Source organism: Prenolepis imparis, unplaced genomic scaffold (assembly GCF_030444845.1).
Source record: "Prenolepis imparis isolate NDT839.2.m4 unplaced genomic scaffold, iyPreImpa1.0 SCAF_12, whole genome shotgun sequence".
NCBI lineage: Eukaryota > Metazoa > Arthropoda > Insecta > Hymenoptera > Formicidae > Prenolepis > Prenolepis imparis.
This window is the reverse complement of record NW_028141170.1, coordinates 2,576,220-2,589,108: the sequence shown is the minus strand read 5'-3', so window position 1 is coordinate 2,589,108 and position 12,889 is coordinate 2,576,220. Positions and strand designations below refer to the sequence as shown.

The 12,889-nt window shown below is 33.7% G+C and overlaps 1 protein-coding gene across 3 annotated transcripts; it reads left to right on the top strand.

The window, feature by feature from the left end:
- The first annotated feature begins 5,241 nt into the window (after positions 1 to 5,241).
- Positions 5,242 to 11,705, top strand: Rsph3 (Radial spoke head protein 3). 3 transcript variants are annotated; one of them, XM_083051745.1, is made up of 11 exons: positions 5,242 to 5,349; positions 6,014 to 6,897; positions 7,584 to 7,664; positions 8,855 to 8,936; positions 9,010 to 9,183; positions 9,288 to 9,416; positions 9,502 to 9,705; positions 9,860 to 10,022; positions 10,201 to 10,287; positions 10,447 to 10,626; positions 11,573 to 11,705. In XM_083051745.1, exons 2-10 carry the CDS (start codon positions 6,116 to 6,118, stop codon positions 10,620 to 10,622), a joined length of 1,878 nt encoding a protein of 625 aa, XP_082907871.1. In that variant the 5' UTR covers positions 5,242 to 5,349; positions 6,014 to 6,115; the 3' UTR covers positions 10,623 to 10,626; positions 11,573 to 11,705. The 3 variants fall into 3 exon arrangements, with proteins under 3 accessions (XP_082907871.1, XP_082907872.1, XP_082907874.1); XM_083051746.1 differs by lacking the exon at positions 7,584 to 7,664; XM_083051748.1 differs by lacking the exons at positions 10,447 to 10,626; positions 11,573 to 11,705 and having other exon boundaries at positions 9,860 to 10,078; positions 10,201 to 10,286.
- The last annotated feature ends 1,184 nt before the right edge of the window (positions 11,706 to 12,889 follow it).

The window sequence follows — 12,889 nt, the reverse complement described above, 5'->3', positions numbered from 1 at the left end:
GATTCCGCTCGTGGGCTGGTTATAAATAATTAAAAAGGTCCGACAAAACAAATATATCGTTTCGCACAGTGTGATAGATGATGTTGCTTATTCAGCGTTCTGAGTGAAGAGAAAGAAGAAGAGACTGTAGTCGGAGGAAGCGATACGATAGATGAGGGAGGAGGAGGAAGAGAAAGGAAAGAAGAATCAAGACTCGGTGGGCTTTTAGGGGCCTTACGTGGACCCACGAGAGGGTTCAAGGGCGTGCTGGACGTGGACGTTGTCGAGGCAAGGAAGGCGAGGCAATTAGGAGGCACAGCAGGGTGCCAAAATCTCTGCCCTCTTCCTCTTTCTTTCCCAAATCGAACTACCACCTCCCTACGCCCACACTTCCTTCTTCTCTTCTACTACTTCTTCGGCGGGCTGCGTCTCCTCGATGGGCTCTTCGCCATCAAGAGAAACGTCATTACATCTCCCCGTGAATAGTATCTTTGATGAATTGAATCATGATGCTATTTTAATGACACGACTTCGTATTAACTTTAATAACATAATTTTTGCATTTAATTAAATTTTTAGAATTTGACAGAACGTTCCAAAAATTTTCGGAAATGTAATTAAATTATGATAAGATAATATTCTTCTAAAATACTCTAGATTTTTATGCATGTAGATGGTTATTACAAATCTCAATTTAATCTCACTGTCAATTATATTTATTCTTAAACTGAAAATTAACATTAATCTCAGAAAAAAAATTTATATAATTTATTTAATTTATTTAATTAATTTATTAAATTTTTGATTTTATTTCTTAAAAAAATATTTATTTAAACTGTATTGTATTAAACTATATTATATAATATTAACAGTTTTATTATATGAAATTATTTACAAAGTTAAAAAATATTTTTAATATTATATATTTTTATTTAATTAATATTCAATTAATATTTATCATTTAACGTTTATCACTTAACAAAGCACCTATTGGCAATAGACGCAACTCTGTGCCTAACTCGATAAAGTAGAAAAGTCTCACCCGATATAAATATCGATTTAGTCGTATGTCGTATCTAGTATAGGTATTAATTTGACAGACTGTCTTCCTGGTAGAAATCAACTTTTCCTAGAATAGTTAAATCTGTACCGATAAAAAAGTAATACATTTTTTTAGTTAAATAATGTTTTAATATATACTATAAAATTAAATAAAATTAAGAATATTTAAAATGTTACATATATTAAAAAATATTCCTAATATTGTAATATTAAATTAGGTTTGTATTACTAGATTACACTTCTGTTACATTAAGAAAAAATACAAAAAATAATATTTATACACAAATCAAGATATAAATATCATAATTTAATTACATATACATGTATATAATTTTAATTGAGAAAAATTTGACTAAAATATTATATCCTTGTATAAATAATAATTCAAAAATCTAATTTGCATTCTAAATAAAACTGAATCATGAGAATTTAAGGATTGCGTACCTTAGATACGGAAAACTGCAAGTCGCTATGTCAATAAAAGGAATTTCAGAATTGATCCGTTTCTATAGCAACAGATGTAAGAGCTTACAATTAGTAATGAATGGGATCCGCCCTGAGAAGTCGGGTTATCTCATAAAAGGCTCGAAGCCGCGCGACGATTTCCAGAATAAAATTTCTACGCAATTAAATCGTGTAAAATAAATAACAATGGCTACAAGAACGGTGACGGAACAATGTCGGATGTGCAGTCGTGGATTGCAATCTTACAATATACCCCTCGATACATGCGAAAGAAAGGAGACCTACACTTTCGTGAAGAGCCCGAGGGCGATATTACACATTCAAAAGAAGTACAGAAGTCCTCCGATGTAAGTACAATTAACATTACGTAATGTTGCGCGTTCTTTACCTAACGAGGAATTTTGTTGCAACCTGAAAAATTTCTTAGTAAACATCAACAAACTTATCTAAGCTTTTAAGAACTTATAAATGTGATTTTTTCACAAAAAAAGTATTAGGAAAAAATATTGTATGCTTATCTTTTATTGGACCATATATAACTGATGAATAAAAGATTACTATTTAAATAGGATATACCAGAAATATTTCCTAATCTTTATTATCGAGCAACTTAAATTGTTTCCGAAGAGATAACGTAACGAAAATCATAATTGCACATGCTACTGATAATTGCGCAAGCCCCCCCACTTAGCAATTAATAAAAAACAATAAAAAAAACTTTTTATATTGATACATTGCACGTTATATTTTCACGTTATTGTCGACGTAACGAGTGTACGATATTCTTGTAAACTATCCTATCTATTAAACGAACTTGCGCAAATTGTAATCCGCCCTAATCATTCCCTGAATTAATGAACATCGAAACAGACGTACGATAACGGAAAACAGATTGTGTTCGCCTCTTTACATAAAACATGCTACATATTTAACATTGTGCTAAGCTTATACGAAAGTGTGTGAACTTTCAACTTTACACAAAAGACATACAGATACATATTAAAAGTAGAGTCACTCTATTTCTCTAGTCTATTATTGGTTTTTCTTTCACTCTTTATATTTCTCAAACATTAATGCTGTAGGGCAATCAGAAAATTTTCACTGCTCTCACACAATAAACTTGTTTCAAGTGATCTCATTAAAGAAAATTAGCTATCATTATTACTATGGATAATAATTTTGTTAATTTTTCCATTATAGAATAAATTTTGACAATTTATCTATTCCAAGAAAATTATTAAAAGTATACTTTTTCTCTCTCTTCTCTCTCTATTCTCTAAAACCAAAAGAAGAATATCGATAAGCGGAAAAGCACAGCACATTGATAATGCAACAGCTATTTAATACATTACTGCGCTTATAGACGAAAAGGGAATGACCGCAGTAGCAGTTGATTTTATCGTTGATTATCGTACACGGAAGAATACAAAGTATGATGTACTATGCACTCGCTTCACGCGATTTTCACTTCCATATCAAAATATAGTTATGCTGTAAAAATAGCCCTTCCGCAAAAATCTCGTACTGACGATTGAGGACAATATTTTTGTGAAAATAAAAACTCTTGAAAAGAAAATTAGCCTTTTAAATACAATTTTAAACTTTCGAATTTTGCATTTATAGCTTTTTTATAAATTGTTTAATGTTAATAAATTTATTATTAACTCTCACTATTGATTTGAAAAATATTAGACAAATAAAACTATACATGATAAGCTGAAAAATTATTTATATGAATATGTCATCATGAAACTAACACAAAAGTGACCCACTTTACCATTCTGTAAAGTTTTATAAAGTCAGTGCACAGCACTATTCTGTTAAACAACAGTTTCTCTGACTGTTGGCTAGGTACTATATTTAGCCCTTCGCATAATAAAATATGACTTGCGAATGATATTGATTAGAATAAAGAAGCGCACGCTTTATGTTGCATTCGGAGGAAACAATCGAACATGAATTAACAATAAAGACCTACATAAAGCTGCTTTAAACGAAAACATCAATTCTTTCTTAATTAATTAAAAGATCGATAAATGTTGTTATCGTGAAAAATCGTGACGTTGAATATAAAACTATAATTTAAGTGGACTAGAAAAATAAAAAAAAAGGCTACTTATAGTTAAACTATATGCACGTAAAAATGTCCTACTTATTTTATCATTTTTCTAACAGCAAATATTGACTTTTTAAGTTTATAATTGCACGTGACGCGTTTCACGCAAAGCGCGAGAAACCAGTAAGAAATTTCTTCAAGGATATCCGCAGCATATTAATATTAATACAAAATACGGTGAAATTTCACATATTTGCTACACATAATGTATTAATGCAAAATATAGTAGAAATTCAACAGCGATTAATTTCAAAATAACTTTTTAAATAAAATTGAAAAATGTTTTATTTGCTTGATCAATTAGCGCAGAAAAGGCAAATTTTAAGATATAAAAGATAATTTTGAAACATACAGTAATTTCTATTTTAGAAACTGATGAAGCAATAACGTATGATAAAATACTATTGACAATCGTAAATACAATAGCCGTGGGTCACTATTTGTGGCACTATTCGAGTATAAATCGATCAATCAGGCAATTACGCTCATGCAAGGACGAAAAAACGATTACACCGCTCACGAACCCAGCAACAAACTTCTATGTTGTCAAATTTTTCTTATCATTATTTGAATTTTGGTCAATTCGTTAGATCAATATTTTCTTGTAATATGTCAAAAGCTTTATTGATAAGAATACTTCATCATAAATCTGGATATTACGATAGAACGTAAGAGAGAAAGAAAAAGTTATGCTATTCGTGTAGAATTCATATAAACGACAATCTCTGTACGAGATCTTTCCCCAAAAAGTACCACTCAACTAACTTTGTTACTGAGAATAGATCTTATAGTTAGATTAATAAGCCCTACGTAAAATGTCGGATATATCTTCGAGAAACACGAAACCCCATTACAAATTATTGCGATACATATAATCATACATAAAGTTACGATGTAATTGTACTTTATGTATGATTATATGTATACTTGTTTTGAAAAACTGCAATTATAATTTAATATAATTGCAAAAATTATATTACAAGCGTGATATTGTTACATAAAATATAATCTATATATTCATACTGTAAATCTTATTTTTCATGCACATTATTTGCATTAAATCGCGTGATAACAAAATGCCTTACTCATCTCATAATTCATTTTCCACCTATCGTTCGATCGCATGCATATTCTTATTACAGCTACGAAGCAAAGCTTAATCAGTTATATCTTCGAGGGAATTTAAAAAAATAAGAAATCTCATCAAGAGATTATTTGTGAGCAATTTTTTCAATGTGACATATACACATGCGTATATATAATATTTTTTATTTAAAAAAAATTAAGAATTGCGCATATTTTAATCATCTAAATCGTGATTCAACGTATAAGTTGAGTCGCTATCGCTTCGCGATAAACCGACGCGATCAAATACGCGAAGTTTCACCTTGAAGTGTTGCTAAGGTTTGCAAAGTTCCCGGTCAGGTTCCCTAGGCGAGTGTGGCAAAACTCCAACCGTATTCTACCCTCTGTCGGTGGAACTTAAGCATGCGCAACATTCACGGTGGTCAGCATTATTGAGTGGCCGGTCACACGAAGCGAGAATATATATGTATGTGCAACCTGACTGCGGCCTATATCGGTCGATTCTAAGGACATTGTCCAGTCTCTGAACTCCCCCGCGAAATGGTCAGTAATGTCGCGACCGTACTCGACGAACGACTACATTTTCCTTCCTCGATCTTCCGCGACCAGCAAAATCGCCGATTTGGCGCAAATTTCGCACAGTACGTATTAATGCAAACCGATTGACAAGGATATTGAGATCAATAATAATAAAATATATAATTTCGGAGAGAGTTGTAACTTTCATATGCTACATATAAATACGCAAAAATAATCTATTCATATAACGATAAAAGCGCGATACAATTTACATAATAAACGCGTCTGTTATTTATAGAAAAATGATGCAAATTCGAAAATTAAAATTGGTTAAATAATAATAAAAATAGAAGTTGTTTAAAGCAAAATAATTTTTCTTGATAATAACATTGTGTGCTTTTTGTAATATCTTGTCACGTATTTAACCATTCAAATAATATTTGCACAAAAAAAAATCTTTATCTTTTTTTTATATATTATTTTGTCAAAATTAGTACAAACATATTTTTTCGCCGTGAGTGTTAAGTATCGCGAAATTACTGCTCATATTTTGCAATTAAACCAAATTGGTTATAGCTAGATATCGTGACTTTGTCGGTGAATAATTCAAGAAATAATTGCGAATATCACGCTTGCGTGAACTTTACTATGTTTTCACTTCGCGAAAATGATCAATAAGCGATCAATGGATCATAATTGCTTTAGCCAAGATTTTCGAGATGCACATCTCCCTTCGTCAAACAAATAAAGTTACTCGAATAAGAAGTCATTTTTGAAATTTTAAAGGGAAACCACGCTTGAAAGGCAAAACACGTCACGTAAATTTGTTTGTCTTCGATCGATTCACAATGTTCGTCGCGCAATCGAACATCTGAAAAAATTAGAAGGATGCCAGCCGGTATTTCGGCTTTGGCGCCGTCGACGGACGCGGGATCTTTCGATCATGGGACGAAGGATCCGCCGGCCTTCACGATCCTACAAAAGGATGGCCTGGACTCGAGTTTGCCGCTCCTACACATCAATGAGGACGACGGAATGAACGCGCCGCGGTTCACCAATCTCAAGAACATGAAAAATACGATGAAGGATGATCTCTACAACCGTAGACGGATCAGCAAATCCAACGAACATCTGGTCTTGGCTAGTCTACAATCGAATCAAGCCAATCCTCTGAAGAACAAGAATCAGAGCAAGAGTCAGGATAATTTAAACGAGGAAAGACCGCCTATTAAGCCCAGCGTCATCCTATCAACGGAGGACTTCAACGAAGTACTCAATGCGAAATTGAAAAAGATACAGGAGCAAACCGAGGCCGAGCAAGGGCGCAGATCGCCCAAGAAATCGATCCCGCCACAGAAAAAGCCGTTCATCACGACCGTAAAGACAGGAGAATTTCTGATGCCTCCGCCGGAAGTGGCGGCTCTGCTCGGTATCGCGTCCAACGAAAACGACGAAGATGTGGCGGACGGATGCCCGTTTAAGGGCAGATTCAGGCCGCTGGTGTCGCTGGCCAAAAGACCGGAGGTACGTCACAATAGTCATAATGCCAGATGTCCGGCCGCCCTCAAGGCTACCGTGGACTTCTCCCTTGGCATGATGAACGCCACTACCATCGCCACGGCCTCGACCTTAGACGAGCGGACAAGAAGATTCAAGAGGAGTGAACCTCCGTAAGTGACGTAAGGTGACGTAACACGGTCGCGTTATAGACATAGCCGTGGTCCCCCGGCTGTTCAATTAACATATCGTGACTTACGTCCTTTTACTATCAGTCAGGGTAAAATTTATAGGAGCGGAATTCATTATGCTCTCTTATTCCGCAAAACGCTTTTATTCAGAGAAACATTTTTATCTCAATATTTTCTATAAAGTTATATATTATATAAAATAAAAGGATTATTCTTTCCTTTCAAATATCTTCTTAAGTAGAATTATGTTTTAATACGAAAAAAATTTTATCAGTTTAAAATTAATAATTATTGACCCTGAAGAGTTTCCTTCCGTTCACTGAATTTAGTTTACAAACGTGCGGTAATACGACCTCGAACCTTTCCGCAGATGCAAATCGCGATATCGAATCTTACGTTCGTTTCATATCATCCCCGCCGAAAATTCGATGTCCAAGACAACGTAGATGTTGCTGAAATATAATCGATCAGTCGAAAGAAACCGGCCGAAAGAAGTGTGCGAAAAGATTTCACCGTCTTCTCAATAAACGTATATGCGTATAATATGAACACGCGATGACTTAAAAAGCAACGATGAAAGCTCGATTGAAGCGCGTGAATGAAAAATGACGAGAGGCACTTCGAGAGGAGGAAAAGTATAAGAAGAGCGGGAATTGTTTTTCTAGCAGATTCCCGCAGACGCCGCGAGCTTTACCAAAAAAGTTGGCACCGATCGAGGGCATGATGAATATGCTGCCGAGACTCCGCGGGTAACGAAAACACCTTATACCAAGTGGCACTACACTTATCACTGATCTTTTATTTAATAGCAGCTGCTTTCTCCCCGCTTTTTTTTCTTCTCGTCGGCTCGATTTATTCTCATGCGCTTGCGGTCGCATTCGAGTTATCTCTCTCTTATTGTCGCTCGAGATGCACCACATTCTTAAATACTCGTAGAACGGAAATATTATTTCCCTTTTATTTACCTTTTACTACCGGAAGGTTTTTCATAACTATTATATTGTACTAACATAAATACATCGATAGGATTACGTTATTTTCCAAACAAAAAATGATCGATTTTACTCTAGAATAATTTTAACATCTTTTTGATTAAAAGATGAATATATTAATAATTGCTTTTTGCTATAAATGTAAAAAAGCAATTTGTGCTCTTTTAAGAAGTTATCGCAAGTCTGATAAATATACGTAGATCAACCTAAATATACGTGCTGTGCGCATGTCTATTTAGGTTGATCTACGTATAATATTTACAGACTTAAAAGTATGTCATCAATATATAATAAATTTCACTATGCTTGCGATGGACATTGTCATGATTGTTATCGGAAACATTTGCGTGCAGCAGGGTCGTAGACACCATCGATATTTTATTACTATGTGATTAAAACCCATGCTTCATTAAATGCGAGTAGGCAAATGTACCTGTCACGTATATAATTTTTAATAACAGTTTGCGTATATATTTAAAAATCATTTCTTTATTATATTTATAATTTGCTGCATAGCGTGACATAATCTTTTAATTATTTTATTTTATATAAATATATATAGTTAGTATATTCGTCGAGACAATAGTCGAGAGAGCAGTTGGATTTCGTATTATTATATATCTTGACTCGTAAATTAAATAAAAAATGGTTCAATCAAAAGATTGGCGAAATATTTAAATTTTCAAAATTTGATAATCCAAATAAATTGAAATAAATTAATATAATTCAAAAATATAGACGATTAATGGAAAATTAGATATATTAAAATTATTATGAATATTACGATTTCAAACTTATATTATTGCAAAATTTGTCGATGTTTGCTCAAGAGTGACCGGTCTTGCAGCAATCATTACTCAGCACGTTAAACTGACCTGAGCTTTTCTCAGATTTGTTTGGTGACCGTTAAGAACCGCGTTTCACTATAATCGATCGTTATTTTTCAGGGAACAATCGGTTCCTTTCGGGAACATCATGTTTGACCGTCGCGTGGCTCGCGGAAGTACATTCGCTCCCGTTCCTGCTCTAGTGAGTATTCTACGGGTATCTTTCAAGGTAAAAGAATGGTAACTTTTTTCATTAAATTCGCATGTTCATCTAGATCGATGGGGAACAATCGATAGCAGCGAGGCAAACGGAAGCGAGACGAAGACACTTGGCGAGGAAACGTGCTCAGATGCAAGCTTGCAGAGCACTCGTTGCGAGGACGGGTTCACCTCCTCCGGTTCCTGGGAGAAAGCACGAACCAGTGCAAACCGACATCTTTCTCGAGGAGGTTAATTAAAATTCGTATATCTCTTTTTCGTTATGACAATTAATTATTATTTCTCGATACGACAAAGCATAAATTCAAATTTTAATATTGACATTATATTTAAGCTGGCCGAAAAGCCGGACGAATCCGAAGTAGCCACGCAAACCGATTACTTTTTGGAAAGACCGGAACCACCAAGTTATTATCCTGGCAAGATTGGTCAAGACGTTTGTACTCAAATTGAACCCGGAGAAGTATGTACTTAATGTTTTATCACGATACTAGTTTTATAGAACACAGTATTTGTGTATACTATGATATTTCCTCTTATGATATTAGCTCTTCGATTATGACACTGAAGTTCAACCGATTCTCGAGGTGTTAGTAGGCAAGACTATCGAGCAATCCCTAATCGAGGTTTTAGAAGAAGAGGAAATAGCTACTCTCAAGGAACAGCAGAGAAGATTCCATGAACTACGCGCTGCTGAGAAAGCTGAAGAGCAACGATTGGCGGAAAAGGAGAGGAGACGTAGAGAAGAGAAGGTATTATTTTCTTGCATTTTTAATATCTCGGCATTCTTCGATCTTTTAATATCTCGCTTATTTTTTTTTAATTATCATAGGTATGAAAGACGTATATCGCGCGCGACGTATATGAAAAGATTAAAAAGCAAATCTGTTTAACGATTCGTTTCAGGATCGACGCCTGAAACAACACGAAGAAGCGATGAAGACTCAACAGGAAACCGAGGAACGAGTCGCGGCGGCGGTATTATTAACGGGATACATTGCTGAACTTTTACCTGCAGTTCTGGAAGGCCTGAAAATGTCTGGCTACTTATTGGACGAAATCAAGGCCGGTTCGTGAGCTCGCAAGAAACACTGACTACTTTTTCTGAATTTGTTAACTCTAAAGGTTTCTTAATTTCTCTTTATTTGTCGAGTCTATCTTTTGATTAAGTTTCTTTTCGTCCCTGATTATTTTATTCTTTATTTTATCTATAATTATTAAAATGCCGCGAATATGATTTGTTGCAGATGTCGAAGAAGGTTTTATGCCGTGGTTGATGAAGGAAGTTAAAAAGGAGATGGGCAACATGATCGAGAGTAGAGAATTATTAATGGGTAAGGCTGATCTGAAAGTAAACCGGCAAAAATATATTTATCCTTTCTCAATTATCATTTGAAATGTCAGAGTAAAATAGACTGGACAGAGATTTATTTTTGCGATAATAGCTATAGATCAATTTATATATAATAACTTAACCGCACAATTTTTTACAGAGATCATTAAAGAAATCTTGGAAAACCGCGCACAGACATACAGACAACTCGGTGAAGAATATGATATTTCAAAAGAAAAAATACCAATGGGCGTGGGTAAATTAGAAGAAGATGAAACTGACAGCAATTTCGTGAATTACGAATCGCTTACGATGGAAAATAATGACATGATTTAACATGGTAAATATACCTGTATATATTATACAATTATTACGGTGATTATTTTACCGGATACTCTATATACATATACGCGGGATATTAAATTATCCAGATATTTTAAGTATAGATATTTATTTATTAGACGTTTAATGTATAATTAATACATAATTCGGATCGAATAAATAAAAGGAAGGATAAGCCCTCCGTGATACATTAATCGTCTAATAAATAATTAATCTATATGCTTTAAAATACTTATATAATTTAATATTCCGCATCTCTCGTGTGCAGATAGAGCGAATTATATATATGCGACAGAAGATCAGAGGAGATTTTATTTAAGGGTTAAATCAAAATTACAAACTAGATAAAATTAAAATCTAAGAGAATGAGCGAAAGCGTCAAAAAATGAGAATTACTACCGGATCATCAATATTTAGTAATATGTACAATCCGCTAATAATTTTCATTATCGCGCAATTCGATGGGCGTTAATCACTTTGACTAAAAAACGAGCAAATCATAGTTAGCTTTCGGATTTAGGGATTCACCTTAACCAGCACAAAAGTAATTTCCGAGCCCGGTACCTCCTACATTAAGCAGTGTACACAGCTGTGCAACAAATCCATCTCCTCCGCTTGCACCCCCTGACAGGTCACCGCAAGGCTCGCAATCCCTATCGCAAACAGTAACTGTCGAAAGAACGCGAAAGAGCCATCGGAAATTAATTATCGATTCTCGAAGTCAGCGCGACGTAATCTCTCATAGAATGCAAAGGAAAAGCTATTTTTTGCTCAGAACAATTTATCCCGAAATAATCTTTAGGCAATCTTAGGCAAATTTATCCATTATATTGGAGAATTTTAACACATATTTTTAAAAAAAACTTAATATTTTTCTTATATGATATATATTATTCGTGATACACATATGATATTAATGATTTATTACTTATTTGTCTGCACAGTTTAGACTGACTTGGGAATGAATAATGCTGCACAACGCTTTCAAGACAGTTTAAGAAATTAATTACAAGATGTAATTTACGATTGTTAGAACCAGTCCAAAGATATTTCTCTCCAAAAATTTAGTATATATTAAATAAATAAAAACAAAAAGAATTTAAGCAGAGAGTATTTTTCTCGAATTATTTCCGCTTATTAAATCACAGTATTGTTTAATGATTTCTCGAAATCTCAAGATAAAATGCATCCTAGTCGGTATCTTAAAAATCACTTTTTGTAGGCTCTGGTAAATCGATTTTCGTGGATTATCGCCTAATCCACGCTGAAGAATTGCCGCAGCTGAAAATATTTCTCTTATGTCGAAAATAACAAATGTAACATCGTTAAAACAGAACGTGTGTTCTTGCTATCACTATTTAGACTATTATTTCAAATAACAAAAATTTTTCAATACAAAGTGCCGAGCGTCGTAGATTAATTATATCAACAAGAACGAAATAAAAACGGAAATGAAAGCGAGTACCAGTGGGATGATGATCAATAAATTAGATTTTATATGATGTACATACTGTGTATAATTGTATAGATTGTATAAATTGTATAAAAATTATAAAATTCAGAGTTATAAATTAAGTAAAATTTTAGGTAAAGAAAAAGTTAAAAGTGAGAAAGTCAAGAAAAAAAATAGTGATAGAACAAACGAATATTGTGTGTACTATAAATTAAAAGAAATCTTTATTATTTTTTTATTGTTAAAGTTATTCAAGTTGGAATTAACATTATTAATTATATCAACAAATATGTTAAATATTAAATTGAGAAAGAAATTATATTTAAGAAAGTATATTTAATATTTCTTGATAAATTTATTCGTGAAAAAATAATAAATAATTTTTTAATTATGTATTATGTGAACATCTTGAATTAAATAATTTTTCAAGATGTTCACATAATACATTATTAAAATCAGTATGCCTGTGTGTTCACTTTGAGCATGACAGATACTATGTATGTGACGAGAGATCATTTTCGAAATCTATCTGCAGACACGGGGCATAGATCACCGGTACACCGCGAAAGTAAAAAAAACCTGTCCGCTCCAATCAGGATTAGATCAATCATAATGGGATGAGGTTTCACGCTGAATTGAGATCGGCACAGTTTTAAAAAGCCACCCACCCTTTTTAACTCACCCCTGACGACACTGAGAGAGCGGGGTGAGACAAGGGAACATATTGTATTGGATTAAATTAAACAGGGGGCTACTTTCTCGTACCGAGCATTATATGCACAAAACTTGTGTGCCAAGTGAGTCGTGT